At 46.1% G+C, this 21,127-nt stretch overlaps 1 protein-coding gene across 8 annotated transcripts in view; it reads right to left on the reverse strand.

Moving 5' to 3' along the window:
• The window catches only part of Ank3 (ankyrin 3), a 312,648-nt gene that overhangs the window by 101,131 nt on the left and 190,390 nt on the right, over positions 1–21,127 (reverse strand). For 7 of the 8 annotated variants that reach the window (XM_045137121.1, XM_045137120.1, XM_045137119.1 and 4 more), the window contains exons 19-23: positions 14,624–14,722; positions 14,430–14,528; positions 13,325–13,420; positions 10,671–10,743; positions 10,442–10,504 (exon numbers count right to left, since the gene is read on the reverse strand). In XM_045137121.1, coding sequence (XP_044993056.1) covers positions 10,442–10,504; positions 10,671–10,743; positions 13,325–13,420; positions 14,430–14,528; positions 14,624–14,722 — 430 coding nt within the window. The remainder of the gene's footprint in view (positions 1–10,441; positions 10,505–10,670; positions 10,744–13,324; positions 13,421–14,429; positions 14,529–14,623; positions 14,723–21,127) is intronic. The other variant, XM_045137126.1, reaches the window with a different exon arrangement.

Consider the following 21,127-nt stretch of genomic DNA (forward strand, 5'->3'; position numbering starts at 1 on the left):
TCAGGACTAAAGAGAGACCCTACGTCAAAATAACAAACAAATAATTAAAGCCTTAATGTAAAGACTACATCCTAGAGACTACAAATGATTATATTTGTCCCCATAATGTTCCCTATGATCTCATAATGTTTTCATTCTCAACAAAGAAAGTAAGAGTATGAAGGAAAAAGAACATGGTAAAGGAGTGCTTAGGGCTCTGACACACTCAAACGTTAATTTAAAAAGTCGAATTTTATAGAAGTTGTGATAAAGAATCTCTGGTTATCAATTTGACAGGATTTAGACTCACCATGGAAACAAATCTTTTGGCGTGTTAGGGATTGTTCTAGATAAGATTAACTGAGGTGTGGAGGAAGGGGTAGAACCCATCCTAACTGTAGGTAGCTGCACTCTGTGGGCTCGGGGTCCTGAACTGCATAAAAAGGAGAGCGCTGAGTGCTAGTAAGTATCCTCACTTCCTCCCTGCTGATGCGAGAATGTGACACCCGCTTTTGCCAAGCTTCCCCCACCATGGTGGACTCCACCCTCTGGAACTAGAAGCCACGATAAACTCATCCTTTCCCCAAGTTGTTCTGGTCAGGCATTTGTTCACAGCACCGAGACAGGAAGTGATACAAGAGCCATAGGTAGCAAGTGGGGAGGTCACTTCTCCTTGGAATTTTCAATCTGGAGCCAAAAACCCGTGGTCACTTAGGCAAGACTACCACGACAGTTCTGAGAAGCAGGAGGTGATGCCTGGAGGTCGAGCCTACTTTTTACTTTAGGAGTGTCCCGTGTGCTCCTGGTGCTTCCGCGCTGGGCTGGAAGACGCTGTAACTAAGCTCACAGTTGTGGCAGGATTGGATGCTTAGACCAAATCAGAGCATCCCTGGCCCAGAGTACAGAATAGAGTGAGTGTCCTCCCAGTCTCTTCTTCTCCAGCTGTCCCCTTGCTAGAAAGAGCAGATGGCAGGGACTTCACTTGAATCTTTTATCTTCTGTCATCTATCAGGAGCCATAAACTAAGCACCAGGAAACAGTAATTTCTTTTTCTTTTTTATTTTATTTTATTTTTATTTATTTGAGAGTGACAGAGAGAAAGAGGTAGAGAGAGAGAGAGAAAGAGGGAGAGAATGGACAGGCCAGGGCCTCCAGCCACTGCAAAAGAACTCCAGATGCGTGTGCCCCCTTGTGCATCTGGCTAACAGGGGTCCTGGGGAGTCAAGCCTCGAACTAGGGTCCTTAGGCTTCGCAGGCAAATGCTTAACTGCTAAGCCATCTCTCCAGCCCGAAACAGTAATTTCTGACTTTCCATCTCAGAACAGATAATGACAGAGTGACTTGAGAAAATGACTAGGTGAGCAGGGGGTTCAGTCAATGACCCTAGCAGTCTGGAGGATTGTGTTGTGGTCCAAGGTTTGTAAATCCTTGGTGGGAGAGCCATGCATTCCTTTCTTGAGCACTCCACTCAAGATCCTGGCTCTGGAGGCTGGGTTTTGAATGGCCAAGTCTGCATAAATCCTAAACAATAAATTGTTATTACATCATGGAATAAATGACACTTGCTATTCAGGTTTTAAATTTTACTCGGAGTACAAAGTCCATTCTATTCTTTGCTTTTAAACATTCTGTTCACTGGAACTAGACATGCTTCCTTTAAAAGCAGTACAGAGCTCTGCTGGCCCCTGATCTAGAGCGGATAGTTCCTCAAGTCAGCACGCATGACTCAGCTGGAGGTTTTCCAGGGATGGCAATGAAAAATGACCCCTGTGATCTCGGTCGGGTTAACAAACAAACCCATCCCAGAAAGGAAAAGGGATGCACTGTCTTTCCTGCAGAGGTGGAAGAAGATATTATTCTTCATGTAACTCCTTAGCCCTGATGTAGAAATTCCCTAGTTACCTGAGTAGGACTAGATGTCACACTGACACAGGCAAATCAACACCTGAGCCTAAAGACTGGGCACAGGTAGGAATGAGTATAGTATAACTTGCCCTGTTCCTGCTATCTGAATATCTATTCCACTTGTAAAGAAGCCTAGACAATGAATTAATTATCAGCCGCAAAGCAGCCCTGTGAAATCAGGGTTGAAATGCTGGCTCCCACTTGCTCAGAAATTTGGAAGTTAAATTCAAGGTGGCAGCGTCATGCCAACTGGTTCTTCTGCCCACCCTTTCTTGTTCATTCAGCCACAGCCTTCCTTTATCTCAGCTCATTATACACAAGGATCATGGGTATAACTCAGGAGCCAATCCCTGGATATATAAAGAAGTTCTAGGAACTTGATCCACACAGTACAAAGTATGTAAGCAAGGAATTGACCTCTTCCTTCTTGTACCCAAACTGCCACCATTAACCCAGGCAATCAGAGCCTGGCTATTGCCTTAGCTCTCCAGCCTACACTCCAAAGATGCACTCATGTAAGGTAAGGTCCAGTCATTGGGGTCTCTTCTTTGTTTCATTCCGTCTGGCCCAGGGAAACCACTGGCCCCTACTCTTTGGAACATCCTTCCTCAGTTCACTCACTGTCCCTGTCCCACAGGAGACTGCTGGTCACCCTGCCTTCCACTTGCCCGCTGCAGTGAAGATGCTCAAGGGAGGAGGCAGGTAGGCCAGGCTGTTCAGTGGGTGGACAGGGACAGAAACAATGTGGAGGAGTCGGGGGAAGTGTCTCTAAAGTTACACCTGCTTTGGGCGAATAATTGTCTGCAGTACATTAGCACATGTCACTCAGGTCTTCTTTTCGACACCTTCTGCCATCTGGGACTTCCCATGCCCCCTCGGCTCAATGGAGACCAGCGCGGGTGCTCTTCCTCACCTGGGTGAGACCGTGCACTCTAGGGCTGAGAGGATGGCGTTGTGCGTGAAGAGCTTGCCTTGCAAGCATGAGGACCCGAGCTTGGTTCCCAGAACACACATACAACGCCAAGCATGGATATGTATGTCTGTAATCTCAGACCTGGGGATGCAGAGATAGGAAAATGCCTGGAGTTCACTAATCTAGCCACCCCAGTGAGCTCCGGTCCAAATAGCAACCTTGTTTCATGAAAAGTTGAACAGCCACCCTAAGGGTAATACCTGAGGTTGTCTTCTGGCCTCCAAACGCCTGTGCAGACACATGCACGCATACACATTTGTGAACTCTATGCTGTATTCTGTGTCTATCTCCACAAAGACACAGGTGGATGTTGACGCTGTTGAGGTCACCGCAGGCCCCTGTATAACCTGTGCTCATGTGATTGGCACTTTAGGACGTTTCTCCCATGGTTTTCTGTTCTTCTAGATTCTTCTCTCCAGGTCTTACCATTCTTTCTCCATTCCTTTTGGAATTCCTCCTTCTCTGTAGTGGCCATGGTCTTCTAGAACTGCATTTCTTCCTGTTTGCTGCCCTGGGGACCACACTAGGCCAGTGCCTGGTGCCACTCCCTTCTCCCTTGTCACCACTGCTGTCCACATAGCTTCATGGCAACATGTGAGTAACAACCTGTGACACCAACTGACATGTTTTTTTTGGACCTTGGACCACCTCTGTCCAATCCTTGCCTTTCTTACACATCTACCTGGACCACCTCTGCCCAATTCTTGACAGTATCTTTCAAGGTCCCTGTCCCCAACCCAGGCCCCTCCACCCTCCTTGCAATCGCTTGTTTTAAAAGATTCTTCCCCTTGGCTGCTTTTTGTTGTTGTTTTTGTTTTAAGACAGAGTCTTGCTATATAGTCTAGGCTAGCCTTGAACTCATGATCCCCTGCCTCTCATTCTGAGTGCCTCAAATATAAGTGTGAGATACCACACGCAGCTTCTCCCTGCCTTTGTAAACCAATCTCATTTAATTCAGCTAGTTCATCTCACTTTGTTTTGGAGGATTCCATTGTCTTTGCATAACCTCCCGCCCAACAATGACATCTACAGAGCATGCTCTATCTTTGTACATGTCTATGGATGTCAGGAGACAGGTGTAAGGATTACGACAGGTGTACTAGAGATAGTGTCAAGCTGAAAAGACCCAGCATTTCCATCAGCAGGAGAATGAAACACTTAAATATGGTACTACATGAGTGTAAACAGGAAAATGAATGAGTTACAAGTGTATCCAGTAGCATGAGTGAATGTTTGGAGCTGACAATCAGCACTGGGGGGTTTAAACTGGGGAACAGGATGAAAGATGCACTTGAGATTTTTAGATTTCTATGACTGCTTTGTGTAAAGCTGAGTCTGTGGGGGTGAGAATTGAAGTGGACAGTTACACTAGAGTCCCCTGAGGGATCCCCTGAGAGAGAGAGTTGTGGTGGGCTTATGGTGGTGATGAGGAGGAGGAGGAGGAGAGGGAGAGGGGTTTCCGATGGACCGCAGTGGTCGGCGTCGTGCTGATCTGCCTGGCTGATGGGAGAGGCATGAGCACGGCGAGAAAAGAGAGATGCGGGCCGTCCTCGGGCTGTGCCCTGGGTGACGGCGTCATTTGCTAGGTGGAGAAGCGTTCAAAAGGTGCTACTTGGGGGAGGCATGTTTGGGGCATGATGCATTCATTATCCTTGAAGATCTGTGTGGAAATGCACATGGCTGGAGGAGCGCACAGTGGTCGTGAAAACCACTCGGCCACTCCAGGTCTGAAGAAGATACGTACGACAGCCCCTGCTGTTTTAGAGGGCAGGCCTGTGGTCGTTTGAATGAACTATCTTCCATAGCCTCTTGTGCTTTTCTTTTCTTAAAAATACTTTATATTTATTTATTTGACAGAGAAAGAGGGGGCAAAGGGGAGAGAGAGAGAGAGAATGGGCACAGCAGGGCCTCCAGCCATTGCAAATGAACTCTAGACACCTTCACCCCCTTGTGCATGTGGCTAATGTGGGTCCTGGGGAATCGAACCTGGGTCCTTTGGCTTTGCAGGCAAATGCCTTAACTGCTAAGCCATCCCTCCAGCCCTCATGTATTTTTTAATGCTTGCTCCCTAGCTGGTAGTGATTTAGGAGAGCTAAGGAGTCTTTGGGAGGTGCAGTGTTGTGGGAGGAGAAGCATTGCTAGGGGTGAGCCTAGCTAGGGGTTTATTATTCTAGCTCCACTGGGTTTAGGTAGTAGTCCCTCTTGGTGCTTGCTACCTTATACCTGATGTGATCGATGTGATACCCAACCTCTGCTCTGCCATCTTCCCTGGCCATGAAGACAGTGCCACATCCCAACCACCAGGGAGCGACGTCCCTGCCATGACGGAGCTTCACCTCAAGACTGGAAGCCAAAGTAAACCTTTTCCTCCCGTCAGCAGCTTCTTGTTGGGTGTTTTGTCCCAGCAATGGCAAGGCAAAAGCTACAAGGCCTTTATCTCACTCCACACATCTTGTTTTCTAACTGGAAACCACTGTTTGTTTGGTTTTCTGCCTGAGGTAGGGTCTCACTCTAGCTCAAGCTGACCTGGAATTCACTCTGTAGTCTCAGGTGGCCTCGACTCACAGAGATCCTCCTACCTCTCCCTTCTGAGGGCTGGGGTTAAAGGCATGTGCCACCGTGCCTGGCTTCACTGAGTTTTTAGATGTGTGTGCGTGTTTGAGGCAGGGTCTTGCTGTAGCCTGGAGTGGTCTCAAACTCATAGTGTTCCTCGTATCTCAGCTTCCTGAGTGCTAGGATTAAGGACGTGCACACCTGGCTTGACGTTCTTTTGAGCTCATTATCTTCCAGCTGCAGATCCACGTTGGGCGGGAAGGCCGTTTCCATTCAGGGTGTAGCTGCTCTCGGTGCAGAGGTGGAAGTCAAGAAGGAAGCCAGCAGGCAAATACCCATGCTGTGTGTGCTTAGAAGAGACCGGCCAGCCCAGGGCTCCCGCCACTCCCACACAACCAAGTGTGTTCAGAAGCTGAGTGCTGTGCCCGGCGTGACCCTCAGTTTGCCTTGCTCCGTTCCCCTTTGCAACAGCACAGGGTATCTCATGGCTACCATGTTTAGCCCACCACTGGGGGACGAGTACAGCTGAGTGACATCTACTTGAGAGGCGAATGGCAAGTAGAGGAATATCCAAGACTACCCGGCACGGGGTCCCAGGTGACAAACAAGCCCCACGTGACATCACTGCCACAATCCCCTGGATCCACCCGCAGCTAGCTGATCTCCATGGCCTCCTTCCAGGTTTGCTAACTCTACTCACGTAATAGTCCCATTTCTTTATTATAATTGTTGGGAGATTAGGCAGCAGGACGGCCCAAGGCTTTTGTCATCAGGTCCTGAGGAATATTTTCCTGCAAGGTTCCTAAACAGTCAGCTTCACATTTCCCTGAGAAGTGGCCCCACTTCCCTTAATGCTGGATTGTGCCAAATCAAAGTGTATTTATCCCTTCTTAATTGGATTCCTCTGATGCGCTTAAAATTCTTTTCTATGAGGGTTTTTTTTTTTCCCTTCTTCGAGGTAGGGTTTCACTCTAGCTCAGGCTGACCTGGCATTCACTATGTAATCTCAGAGTGGCCTTGAACTCACGGTGATCCTCCTACCACTGCCTCCTCAGCACAAGCATGAGCCACCATGCCCGGCTGCTTTGAGTTTAAAAAATCTACCTAAAATTATGTTTATATTTATTATACTTGAATTTCTACCTTGGACTGTTCATTTCTTTGCCAAAAGAGTTAGAAGAAGCCCTATTTCTCTATACTGTTACTACCTTCTCTGTGTGTGTAGTCCGGTGTTGAAGTCCCTCAAGTGCGTACACCTTTTTGAAGAAACATTCTCAGTGCTCTAGAGCTTGACAGGTAAGCTAGACTAGTTGGCCAGCGAGTCCTAGGGTTGCCTTTGCTGTCCCAGTGCTGGGATTATATGCTTGGCTGTTTAGTTTTTAATTCACATGGGTTCTGCTCTTGCTTGTGCCTGCCTTTTGTACCTTCCTCCTCTTCCCCCAGTGTGTAGGCAGTTTCTTTCTCTCCACCCTCTGTGCATATTTTCTTTTTTCAACCACAAAATCCTTCCTAAACTGTAAGATTACCCAGCATTTGACCAAGGCATTAATTTGGCACATACAAGAAGAGGCTAGGGATGGCACGGACGTTTTGTGGGACAGAAGACAGCAGGACAAGGCATCATGTACTCTCAGTGGCCTCTGAGGAGCACGGCGTAGAGCCTCCTTCTGCCCCAGACAAGGCTGTCCTGGCTTCTGCTTATCTAAGGTTCTGCTAAAGTCTCAGCCTTTGTTCTCCTCTACCTCCCTCCATTGTTCCGTTCCCCCTCCCTGGTCAGTGAGTGAGAGCAGTGTCTAGACTTCTCCTTAAGTTTTCTTCCTTTCTGAGAAATTAACTCAAAGATTGTTCCACCTACACTAACTTCTCAAAGTCCTTCAACAGAAGAGGAAGGAGTAGGAGTGCAGACAAGGACAAAGGAGGGAAGGACAGAGTTCTCGACACCCATCCTGACTCTCTACTCCATGTTCATAACTTAGGACCCAATTATGTCCCACATTAAGAAGTCATCGTTTTCTTTCTTGAGGTGAGCTGACAGGGTATCTTGTTTATTTTTATTTGTTTATAAAAGCTGCTGAAAACTCCAGCACCTCCAACACCAGTGGGAAGGTCTCCACTCACCTATCCTCTCTCCCCTTCCCTCCCCTCCCCTTTCTTTTTTCTTTTTGGAGACAGGGTTTCCTGTACCCCAAGCGGGCCTAACCACCATGCAGTGGGAGATGTGACCTTGAGCAGGTCCTGGCACTCCCGCTCCACCCGCAGGACACTGGGATTAACTACAGGCGTGAGCCACCTCACTGGCTTCACCAGCTCTTGCCGACAGAAGGGTTTGCACCAAGTCTCTGGGTTTGTAGAAATGGATTTTTTTCCATGATCACAGAACACACTCGAACAGGCGGGCAGAAGCTAACTAAAAGTGACGATTAAAGGTCTCACACACATCAGGCAAATGAGTCAAAACTGTCATTACAGTTGTAGGAGACCTTTGAGAATAAAAATTTCCTAACCACTGGTTTTGGGCTTTGCAGGAGCATAGAGATGTTACCTTATGCAGTACAGAATAACATAAATACTTAGCTGGGAAAATGAACAAGTAAAGAAAATTTAGATGCTGTACCTGACAGTAATATTGGCATGAATCAAATTAAATGGGAAATGGGCACTAGGACGGCAAAACACCCAAATCTCCAAAAATGGATGTTTAATATTTCCCATGGAGAAAGCAACTGCACTGCTCACTATACCCTGCGTGGGTCCGACTGCATCCCGACTCCTGTGTTCAGTTGCAGCCACGTGAACTCGTGATGGGTGATGTACACCCACTGAAACATGCACGGCCAGGAGGCCACGGTGGCGGGGGCAGCAAGTGACGGGTCACAAGGGGGTGGGGAAGACTGACAAGGAAAAGTATCTTCAAGTCCGTGAAGGCTTGTTTCTTGGGAAAGGGCAATCTTGTTCAAAATAGTCATGAGAAGCCACTCGGCTCATCAACCTGGCCACTTAGATCCAAGCCTGGACGTGCAGGTAGGAGGCACAGAAAGCTCAGCGAGATGGAGGAGTTAAGACAGCTGTGTGAAGTGGACAGGCAGTGTGAGAATGAGGGATTCTTATCCTGGGCGGTGTTGGGGCACACAACTTATTTCATGATACTATGAAATCAACAGCCACCTGATTTCAGTCCCCCTACGGACATACCCATAAAGGAAAATACAAAGAGTTTAAGAAGAGTTAAGTGAAAATTAAAATCGCTCTAAATTTCAAACTTTCAGGGCTGGAGAGATGGCTTAGCAGTTAAGGTGCTTCCCTATGAAGCCTAAGGGCCCATGGTCGATTCTGCAGGTCCCACATAAGCCAAATGCACATGATGGCGCATGCATCTGGAGTTCTTTTGCAGTGGCTGGAGGCCCTGGCCTGCCCATTCTCTCACCTCCCCGTTCTTTCTCATAAATAAATAAAAATAATAAAAATAAATAAATAAATTTCAAACTTTCAAATTGAGATAAATATAAAGGAAATTATTGTTTCTAGTTGATTAGCTAAATTAAATTCAAATTTAGAGATTCAAATTTCTCATTTTGAAATTATTTGACCATTTATCCATTACAGACAGGCTACACTGCAGTCCATTCACACTCTGCCTGTCTTCAGCATGGTGACTTCGGATGCTCTGTTACAAGATAAGGGAAGACGACTAGTCAGTTATCACCACCTTATGCCACATACCGAGCACAGCACATCTGGAAAGCGCATGTTGGATGTCATGGTGGGTGCGTGCTCAGCCACGCATGATTATCTTCTCCCTTTGATCATCTCCACGTAAGATATAACTCTGAAATGCTATGTGAAGGTGTGCCAAAGGGTAATATGATAGCAACGTGCAAACAGTTTAAACACTGCACCCATTATCCACTGGGAGACAGAACAGAGGAAAATTGATAGCTGATGTTTGAGAGAAACAAAATTGGTCAAAGACTGTGAAAAATTATCAAAAACATCATTTTTAAACAAGGAGACAGGTCCGGTCAGGTCCTCAAGTCACCACAGGACAGGAGGCTCCCCACAGCAGCCTGTGTGTACTTGCTGTAAGCAGGCTTAGGTACTGAAAGGGTTAAAATGGCATTGCGTCAGGTAGAGTAGGTTCCCAGTGAAATTTGTGCAAAATCAGAGGAGGACCAAATAGTTAAAATCATTTAAATATCCATTAAGACTGACACAGGAGAGAAAATAAACTACTGTGGTAGGTGGAAGATGATGAGCAGCTTACAAACTAAATAGACATTCTATCACAGAAAGCATTGCATTGTTTCAGAAAAGCTCCAAAATATGCCATCCTTACAATATTTATTCAATCATGAAATGGTTGTTTCCAATGGACTTTACAAATGTCTCTCTCTCTCTCTTTCTCTCTCTCTCTCTCTCTCTCTCTCTCTCTCACACACACACACACACACACACAATGTATATATCAAATGAATGATCTGGTCAAAAGTACTGTTTTTCCAAATAAAGCAGAAAACAAAAAAACTGTTGAACACATGAAAAGTTTTTTTTTTTTCTTTTTTCTTATTTTTGGAGTCTTGCTGTAGCCCAGGCTGACCTGGAAATCACTATGCAGTCTCAGGCTGGCCTTGAACTCATAGTGATCCTCCTACTCTGGCCTCTCATCTCAAAGTTGGGATTAAAGGTATGCACCACCATGCCTGGCAACATGAAATGTTTTAACTGTAAACAGTAAGTTATCCCTTTGTAGATTCAGATGCAAATAATCTAAACATCAGTTTTCTTCACAGAAACAAATCAAAAGAAAGGAATCTATATAATTAGTGGCACTTTTGTATTTCAAAGTTGTAAAATCAGTTAAGGGAGTGAAACTTAAGACAGCACCCAATATGCATCAAGTTATAATGAACTATAAATTAATAGCATCAAGAAATATGAAAAGTTAGCCAGTCAAGGAAGTGTTACATTTCAGAGATGAGAAATGAAGGAGAAAGTTGGGAGTTAAGTTTCGTCATGGTAAAAGAGTGCCAATACCTTCTTCACCATCTGAGATATACTCGCCATCACTGAGCATTTCAGGGACGTTGGCTTTACGAACTGTATGATTGAAGTGAACACAGAAGTGTGTGAAAAACACACATTCCCAACACCATAACAAAACAGTTTAACATTTCCAGACACATTCTTGGGGTCAGCCATCTTCAGAAACCAGCAAATACATGGTCCCTCATAACCACTATGAACTCAAAGGGCATTTTCATACCTTCATCGTCAGACATATCGAGAACTTCATTCATCGTTTCCGGAACATTCATTTTGTGCTTCTCTATGATGGTCTAGCAAAAGAAATAAAAAGAGCAGTCACTTGTCACTTTAGTGTGAGCAGACTGGACACCTGAAGAAGACGATTCATTTCTTTCTCAGTTCATTGGTTCATATCTTATGGGGCGAATGTACTTTCTACTTTGAACTACATCCCAGTGCGATTTTCTTTGGTTTGTTTTGGTCAGACTACTCCAGGCTTGGGTCATCGGGAACTTTCCTCTGACTTGTGTGTCCCTTTGATACACATAGCCCCAGTCACTGGACACGCCTAGCTGACCAGCTCTTGGTGGGGTGGGAGAGCACTTCTCCACTCTTTGGCACTGGATGGTGTTTCCTGCTCTCCTTGTACCTCAATGGCCCCAGGACCAGATCCAGCCACTTCTCCAGGGAGCCTGTCTCCCACCGCTATAAAATGGTGCTCTGCTTGTGGCTTCTGGGGAAACTGAGTAATAACCACTAAGCAATCTCCCCAACCCCGGAATATGCGGAATCTGAGTATTTCAAAGAACACAATCGAGACTGGTAAAGTGGTTCGCCAGTTAAGGCAAGTGTCTGCAAAGCCTGTTAGCCCAGGTTCCATTCCCCAATACTCATGTAAAGTCAGATGCTTTGTAGTGGTGCACACATCTGAAGGTTGCTCCCTATGGCCCTGTGCCTCCATACCCGGGCCCCCATCTCTCTCTCTCTCATCTCATCTCAGATAAATAATACCAAAAAATACAACCCAGGAAATTTTATCTTAAATGCTCTTAAAGATTTGCATCTCCTGAGGATCGGCTTCTCGCCAGCTTCTTATGTCACCATGACTATGTTACCAACCCCACGGAAGCATATTTCTCAGTGGTTCTCTTCACATCACACATGGCATTCATATGGGCAAGCTGCTTACACACAAGCTTGAGGCACACACCTGCAGTAGAGGCTGGACTATGCTAATTAGCTTCAGATTCTGGATACCACCCTAAACTGCGTCAGCCCCAGCTAGGTGAGTTGACATGGAACCTCTAGAGCGCGGCTGACAAGGTGTGTCTCAGCTGGAGAGGAAGTCTCAAATGCCAGTGTCAGACTTATCCTCAGGGGTTGGCTGTGCTCTTCTCTGGTGGCCGTGGCTCTTCACGTGGGGAAAAGCCTTATTTTCTTTCTTACTTAGGACATTCCTTGGGCATGCCAAGGGTGTTCTCTTGCAGAAAATTATTTACCAAGTCGAGAGCGGTGATGTTGCAATGAAATGGCTTCGTCTCTACCCTGTTCAATGAAAACCTGAATCTTGAGTCCTTTCTCTCTCAGTGGACTTTCTGAGGGCATGGCTCTGCTTTCCTAAGCCTGCCACTCGAACCTGCTGTCACTTATTGGTGGCATTCAGATCAAACTGAGAGACTCGCACTTGCTAGTCATGTGCTCTCCAGGCTGAGCTACATCCCAAGCCCTTGAGTTTGCCTTAAAGCTTTACTTTTATTTTCACATTGCCAATAAACATTATCAAACTTCCTAATGAATGACAAAGTCCATTAAGGTTTGTATTTTGAGCTATTATATAAGTTTAGTCATTGTAATGATTTCAAATCCTTGCAGCACGTAACACATAAGCAGACTTTCTTTTTCCTTCCTGTCCTAGAGAGAACTAACATATGGACCAATACCTGCTTTTGTTCCCAGCATTGTCAAATGACTACACTGGGCGTGGTAGCACACCTTTACTCTCAGCACTAGGGACACAGAGATCGGGGAATCCCTATGAGTTTGAAGCCACCCTGGGACTACAGAGTGGGTTCCGGGTCATCAGCCTGGGCTAGAGTGAGACCCTGCCGTGAAGCAAAACAAAAAGCCCACCAAAAATGAAATGATTTATCCATCTTAGAAAAAAAATAAATAAAACATATCTAATGTAATAGGGCCATCTGGTAAAGACTGACTTTAAAAGCTAACCAAAACATTCTATTGCTTTTCCTGTGACAAGTACAACAGGTGTTCAGTAAGGAGTAAGAGCACCGACCAGATATAATTTTTATCCGGTCCATAACTTCTATAAATATACATTTTTACAATAATGACAATGTATGCTATATATCATTTGCATATTAAAACATTTTAAGGAACTAACATAAAATTTTCAACTTAATTGTATGATAAGGAAGGCTGTTTAAAAAGTCTCTGGGTATGGTGGCACACGCCTGCAGTCCCAGCACTCAGGAGACTGAGGTAGACGCATCACCGTGAGCTCAAGGCCAGCCTGGGCTACACAGTGAGTTGCAGGTTAGCCTGGGCAAAAGTGAGACCCTGCCTCAAAAAGAGTCTATGCACATGATCATCTCATTAAAAATTATTTATATCATAACAAGCAAGTTTTGGTTGAATATGGAACCAACAACTTTATGGCTACTTTAGAGAAGATATTTTAGTATTTCAAAGTTTTTGCCCTACCAGAAGGAGGGATTTTTTTTTCTACCCTGACTGCTAACAGCGAGGTCACAGTATTTTGGAATATAGGCTTTAGTCTGTGGATGGGGGAAGGAAGGAACACTAGTGAAATTTAGGGAAACGGCAGCATGAGATCTGCTTGCAGTGTGGCAACGCTCTGCGTCTGCTACTCACAGTGGTGGTCATGGTCTCTTCCGTCACGATCTTCAGCGTGTCAACCACTGAGATGTAACCAAGGCGCCGTGCGATGGCGAGGGCTGTATTGCCATTCTGGAAATGGGAAAATGTTGACAAGGAAGAAACAAGTTTCATCTTCTACGATGTGAGGCCAGTGTCTCCTCACATTGACCCCCATGATCACAGACAACAGAAAATGTTTCGTTAGAGACATGATGTGATGGTTTAGACCCTAAACTCTCGCTCCCCCTCTGGGCTCATTGTTTGCAGGCGTATTCCCTGATGGTGCTATTGTGAAGTGCTGGGAACTTTAGGAGCTGAGATGTAATGGAAGGAAGTAAGGTGGTGGTGGGGGGGGGCATGTCCTTGATGAGCATGTTAGGAGTCCAGCCCCTTTCTTTCCCTCTCTGCTTCTCGGCCTGCATGATAGAGCCGCTCTACCATGCTCTCCTTACCACCACGTTCTACCTCACCACAAGCCCAGCGAGACGGGGGTCAAGAGAACATGGATGGAAGCCTCTGAAACAGTGAGCCAAAATAACTTTCCTCTTTTTAAGTCGCACATCTCAAGCATTTTATCACAGTAAGAAAGCTGATTGATAAGCCTGCTTTGCACAAACCCAGCTAACCTGTGTGCACACATGCACTGAACTCTGGGCAGCTACACTTGGTGCGCAGAGGCTGTGGAGGGTTCTGAGTGAGCAATCAAGCAGACGTGCATTGTCTTCTTACATGTGTGCTTCCTACCAGGTAGCAATGCAATTAGTACTTTCAAAGTGTGAAACACTCTTCACCACCATCTCTGAACAGCTCACAACGTGGCGACTTGTTCTCAGCTCTCATTCTACCAGATGTTCTATCTAGGCAAGTTTTTTTTTTGTTGTTGTTGTTGTTGTTTGTTTGTTTTTTATTTTTCAAGGTAGGGTTTCACTTGCAGCTCGGGCTGACCTGGAATGGAGTCTCAGGGTGGCCTCAAACTCGTGGTGAGCCTCCTACCTCTGCCTCCTGAGTGTTGGGATTTAAAGTGTGCCCACCACGCCCAGCAAGCCAAGTTTTAAAAAGCAACGTTGGTATATAATAAAACATGTGGCCCACAGCTTACCACAGTGAGTTCGTTGGGGGAGGCATTGTTCTGAAGCAAGACGTTTATGATGTGCGTGTGGCCCTGTTGCGCCGCCTGGTGTAATGGCGTGTACCCATTCTGCAGAGAAAACACGAACGGGGCAACTCTTACTTCCTTGGATACACAAATCAATGATTTCCGCACCCCTGGGAAGAAATGAGGAAGGAGCCTACCTTTGTTTTGGCGTTGACTTTCGCAGAATGCTGAAGCAGGAAATTAACTATCTTGATGTTTCCATAGTGACAGCCCACATGTAGTGGCGTGTAACCCATCTGTAATTACATTTTATAAAAATGGAAACATAACCATGCTTTTAGAAACACCTATCCTGAGCAGAAGTTATTTAACTTTTCTCTGAGATGGAAATTTTTTTTTCTCCATAGAAAAATTACCCTGGATAAACTCACAGTTAGTTTTATATGTAAATAAAAATACAATTGCACATAAGAATGCCGAGTTCACCTTCCCTTTACATCAGTTCATTTTATCCCCATGAAAACGCTCAAGTCAGGAAGAAAAGATGGAGAAGTGTGCAGACCAGATAGCTCGCTGATGCTGTGTTTGCCTTGCAAGGTTAGAGGGTGTTTATGGTCGGGTTGGACCAACAGACTGAACACTCTTCACTCAGTGGCTAATTACTGAACTGGCTAAGTGGTAATGCAGACAGGAAGAGATGCAGAAGAACCAGGAGGAAAAAGCTGGTGTGAGGTTCTAGTTGCTGAGGCATGAACTCGGCCTGGCACTGTCTGCTCAGTCCGTCTTACGTCTCCTCACTGAGGTGGACAGTTTGGTGTACAGAGAAAAATCAGTGATTAACAGACAGCACTCGGTCCTTTCTCAGACTAATAGCACTGGCCCCTGGGGCTATATGTCCATTCTGTGATCTCTCTCTTTCTAGCCTTCTGACAACATGATGTATGCATAAAATCTAAGTGATTATTAAAATCTGAGACTATTCTGGATTCTCTCCTGAGTGGGAACCCTAGGTTCAGGGACTCTGTCCAGGCTCTGTTTATGATAACACAATTCATAATTCATACCAGGTAATCATAAGACAGAGCTCTGACATCTTTTTTAAAGAGTTTGCATTTCCTTTTATTTATTTATTTATTTGAGAGTAACAGACAGAGAGAGAAAGAGGCAGATAGAGAAAGAAAGGGAGAAAATGGGTGCGCCAGGGCCTCTAGCCACTGCAAATGAACTCTAGATGTGTGCGCCCCCTTCTGCATCTGGCTAACGTGGGTCCTGGGGAATTGAACCTTGAACCAGGGTCCTTAGGCTTCACAGTCAAGCGCTTAACCGCTAAGCCATTTTCCCAGCCCACCCCCCCTTTTTTTTTTTGTAAATTTTTTAGACAGGCATTGAGAGAAGGCCTGTACTTGCCAGAGCCTGAACTTCTGTATAATATCATCAATGGGGATTTTTCTTTTGTTTTGTTTCTTGGTTTTTCAAGGCAGGGTCTCACTGTAGCTCAGGCTGATCTGGAACTCTCTATGTAATTTCAGGGTGGCCTTGAACTCACAGCAATCAATCCTCTGTATGGTCTGTCTAGTCAGCTCTTGGCATCACGAGCATGGCTATGCCATAGCTGTCTAAAGTAACTGTCCCGAGTTCAGTGGTAAAGAGCTCCTCAGAGTACACGTGGCTGACTAATATACCTATGTACATATGAAGGGGCTTTTCACTTTTAAAAAAGTGCCCGAGAAAGGGAAAGAGAGAGGCAAAGGCAGACAGAGAATGGGCACGCCAGGGCCTGTAGCCACTACAAATGAACTCCAGACGTATGTGCTGCCTTGTGCATCTGGCTTTACGGGGGTCCTGGGGAATCAAACCTGGGTCCTTTGGCTTTGCCAGCAAGTGCCTTAACGGCTAAGCCATCCCTCTAGCCCCCTTTCCAAGTTTTTAACTTGCCTAATGATACAACATCTTCCAATGGCTCTTGTGCTAAAAGTAGAATCACTTTGAATCCTTATAGTTTTTAATTTTTGTTACATCTGTGTGTGTGTGCTGATCTGTGCATGCGCGCATGCGTGCGTGTGTTCGAGTGTAGGTGTGAGCAGGGCACATGTGTAAAGGTCAGAGGAAAGCTGGATGCTGGTCTCGCCTTCCACCTTGCCGGAGGCAGGAACTCCCAACGTTCGCCACGTTGCTGGCCTGCAAGCTTCTAGGATTCTCCCGTCTCTCACCCTCGGAGGGCTGGGGTCATAGACACATGTTGTATCTGGCTTTACATGGGTCCTAGGGGTTTGACTCAGGTTATCAGAGCACGGCAAGTGCTTTCACTCGCTGAGCCCTCTCCCAAGCCTCTACCTTGAAAACTAAATATAACGTTTGTACTTACCCTGGTTGCTTCCAGTCTCACTTTAGTACAACACTAAGTGAGCCGGCCACTCCCCTTCGAGTCTGTCAGTATTTGTGTTTACTTTCTCCTAGTCCTTCCCTCTAGGGCACTTGTGAACCTCTGCGTGTGCTGGTATGTGCGCTGTAAATTGGAATCAGAGAATGGCCATCTCATCCTATTGCCATCAATGTGATCAGAGAGACTAAAAAGTGTCTCACACTGGCTCAGGCACATGTGACCCTGACATGCCAACGGCCATGGGAGTTCTGAGCCGGGAGATCCCAAGGCTCTAGGACCAGCTCCGAGGTGGTTGGTTGCATCAGCTAGAGACCTTATCTCAAAGAAGGTGGAGCTGACTTCTATATATGTCTTCCTACCCCATGAATACATGAAACCAAAACCACCAAACTGTCATCTCTCACCCTATGTGTCCCACTTCCAACTCCCCATATCACTTCACAGACTTCTGCCTTCTATCAACTTCCTCTTAGCTCATGAGCAGATTTACATGTCCCGACTCTTAGCAGCAGAAGTTGTAGATCTCTACCCATCTATAATTAAACTTCTGTGGGTGGGGGTGGGAAGTCATCTCATTCACTGTTCCCTCTGAACACCAAGGCTCTAGTCAAACTGCTTTCCAACACACTACATGCCAATACAGTGCAGGGACCATGAGCTTCTCACCCGAAACCTCCTCACAACCTTCCAGAAGCCACATTTATGTCCTGTCTTTTCAACTTGCCATTTATCTTGACAGGCTCTCTTCTACCTCCTCCAGCCTCAGTGGTCACATCCACATGCAGACCTTCAACCTTTGCTCTGAGGACCCCAAATCAGGAGGTTCCACCTCCTCTGCCCTCAGTGGTCACATGCAGACCTCCAACCTTTGCTCTGAGGACCCCAAATCAGGAGGTTCCACCTCCTCTGCCCTCAGTGGCACATGCAGACCTTCAACCTTTGCTCTGAGGACCCCAAATCAGGAGGTTCCACCTCCTCTGCCCTCAGTGGTCACATGCAGACCTTCAACCTTGGTTATGAGGACCCCAAATCAGGTTGTTCCACCTCCTCCGTCCTCAGTGGTCACATCCATGTCCTGACCCTCAAGCTTGACTCTGAGGACCACAAGGCTGGGTCTCTAGTCTTGATCTCTTCCCTGTGTTTTAGTCATGAGTTGGGGATCTCTCCCTGCATGGCCGCCTAGGCAGTCAGGAATTCCACATGCCCAGTCAATTCTCCCTTGGCTCCTCTCCCCCAACCTGCTTCCCTGTTCCTATCCCACTGAGCGCTGCTGAGGCCACGCCTGAGAGTCGCCAGACTGCCTGCTCTCCGTATGCTTACAATTCAAGCTAACCACTTCTGTCTGCAAGGTTCTCTCCTCTGCCTGCTGGTTGAGGCCTCTTTGCTCTTGCCTGGGCCTCACTGCCAGCCTGCCTGCCCTCCTCTCATCCACTCACCCCCTGCACCGTTCCCCAGGGCCGCTGTGCGCACCCTGCTGATCGCATCTCGCGTCCACAAGTTCCGCGGCTGCACAAACAGAATAGCAAGCCTGGTGCACAAAGACCACAGAGATCTGCTGAATTTTCTACCAGCCTCATAGGACATAATCTCAGTATTTTCCTCACGTTTCTATGAAATTAAACCAGATATATTGTTATTCCTACCCCAAAGGGGGAAAAAAATCAATTCACCCAGTCATTATCTGCACTTCTAAAATCTTATGTTACCTTCTTCAGGTCAGGCTTTGTACTAATCACTTTCCTCAACAAATAAAATAATAATAATGATACATGCTTTACCAATTCATGGACCTGTCACAGAGAAAACAGCTGATGGTTTTTGCCATGATTGCCCCTCATGAGTATTATTTTGTATGCTCCTCTCTGCAGGCAGAGCCCATGGGGGCCCGGGCTATGCCTCACAGAAGGATCGCTGTGGAAGTGAGTGTGGGGTGGGTGTCAGGTCAACGCTCAGAGCTTCTCATGTGTGTGCAGCCAGCACTAGTTGGTGCCCACCTTCTAAGAATCCATGCCTGGCAAGGAGGTCTCAAGGAGGCCACTCAGGATATGCTCTGTTTACGAACTCAGCAGCGGTTTCATCTACGATGGAGACTGGCAAGCCACGTGGCAGCTGCACAATTCAGTCTGAATGGACTGGCCGAGCCTTGGGGGCAAAGGGAGGAGTGGGACCAAAGGAGTGGGCAGGAATGCGGCGGCCAGGACCTGGCTCTTCCTCATAGGAGAAAAGAATCCGTGTGGCTTTATTGACGGCTATTTGAAATGTTAAGTCCTTGGGCTGGGGAGATGGCTCGGCAGTTCAAGGTGCTTGCTTGTAAAGTGTGTTGGCTCTGGTTAGATTCCTTAGTATCCATGTAAGGTCAGATGCACAAAGTGGTGCTTGCTTTCAGAGTTTATGTATACTAGCAAGAGACCCTATGTGCCCATTCTCTCTCTCCTTGCAAATACATAAATATTACAAATTTATGTCCACTGGGCTGGAGAAATGGGTTAGCAGTTAAGGTACTTGCCTGCCAAACCTAAGGACCTGGGTTCTACTCCTTAGTACCCACATAAACCAGATTCACAGGGTGACAGATGCATCTGGAATTCATTTGCAGTGGCTAGAGGCCCTGGCATGCCCATTCTCTCTCAAATAAATAAATAAAATTAAAAAAAAATTAAGCCCATGATTCTGATGGCCTGAATCCCACCACAGGCTGCTAGCAGGGAGGTGTCTTGTTATACTGTGCAATTTTGAAGTGCACAGTACCACTTTATAAACCATATTCACACGGTTTAGCACCAAACGTGAGAAGATCTGCTCCATAATTCTCCACTCAGTATGAGACCACCACAGCCTCACTTCCACCTCACAGCTGTGATCACTGCTGCGGGTGGGGAGGAAGAGAAGCCATAAGAGATAGAGAAATGACTTGCAAAGAACAGGAAAAGGCCTGTGCTCCAAAGTGTTACCCAGAGGACAAAAACGATGACTGACTATGAGGGAGCAGGGCTGGGTTAGCAGTGACCTGGAAGAGCAGAGCCCTGGCGCAGGCAGGTGAGCACACGGCAGGTGAGGCCCAGTTCCCGCTCCTCCCCATGCCTGGACCTGCAGATCACCTCAGGCTTGCTCACCGAATCTCTGCGTTCCTTGGACATGATGTGACCCCAAAATATTGACAAAGTTGACCCAGTCCAGTTGCAAATTTCCAAATCAGAGAATTGTCTCTTTAATTTTTATTTAAGAATTTGATTTCTATGTTACTTTTGTTTGTTTGAGAGAAAGAAGAAGGAGGAGGAGGGGAAGGGGAAGACGAAGAAAGAGACAGAGAGAGAGAGAGAGAAAACGAATGGGCACACCAGGGCCTCCAAACACTGCTAAGAACTCCAGGTGCATGTGCCCCCTTGTGCAGGTAAAATAAGGCAAGCTAAATTTGATCTGATTTTGATGTCTTTTTGCCTGGTTACTTCTTGGTAGTGTACTAGCATCTGCAGTATCCCCCCACACTTTAAAATTAATCTGCACACAAAAATGTTTTAATGCTCAGTATAGCATTTAATAAGCATTCTTTCTTTTCTCCTTTCTTTTTTGTGAAATAAGGTGTCACATGTAGCCTAGGCTAGCCTTGAACCTCTGGCTGTCTGCTTGCCTCAGTCTTCCAAGTGTTGGGAATGTAGGCAGGAGACACCATGCCCAGCTCAGCATTCCTTTTTTTTTTTTTTTTTTTTGAGCCAAACTAACAAATATTAAGAAAGAAGAAAGCCAGGCATGGTGTGCACACTCTCAATCCCAGCACTTGGAAGGCCAAGATAGGAGGATCCCTATGAGTTCAAGGCCACCCTGAGACTACATAGTGAATTCCAGGTCAGCCTATGCTACAGGGATACCCTGTCTTGAAAAACCAAAAAGAAAGAGATATTTTCGAGAACATAAAACAAAGCTGGTAGAAAGAAGTAACAAAATAAAGCATCTCGTTCAGAGAAACAGGATAAGCATGAAGTCATATTTTTGATAATAAGACAAAATATCCAATTTCTTGTCTGTGCCTGAATTGTAGTGTTATGGGAAGTTATTCAGCATTTTTTTTTTTTCTTTTTGAAAGAGCTATTGCATGCCTTTAATTTCAGTACTCGGGAGGCAGACATAGGAGGATTGCTGTGAGTTCGAGGCCACCCTGAGATTACATAGTAAATTCCAGGTCAGCCTGGGCTAGAGTGAGACCCTACCTTGAAAAACAAAAAACAAAACAAAATTTTAAAAAAGAGCTATTTTAGCAGGGAGGGAGGAAAGTGATGGATGCAATGGGGGAGAAATCATACCACAGAGACCCTAAGAAATT

Source organism: Jaculus jaculus, chromosome 18, assembly GCF_020740685.1.
Source record: "Jaculus jaculus isolate mJacJac1 chromosome 18, mJacJac1.mat.Y.cur, whole genome shotgun sequence".
NCBI classification, from domain to species: Eukaryota; Metazoa; Chordata; class Mammalia; order Rodentia; family Dipodidae; genus Jaculus; species Jaculus jaculus.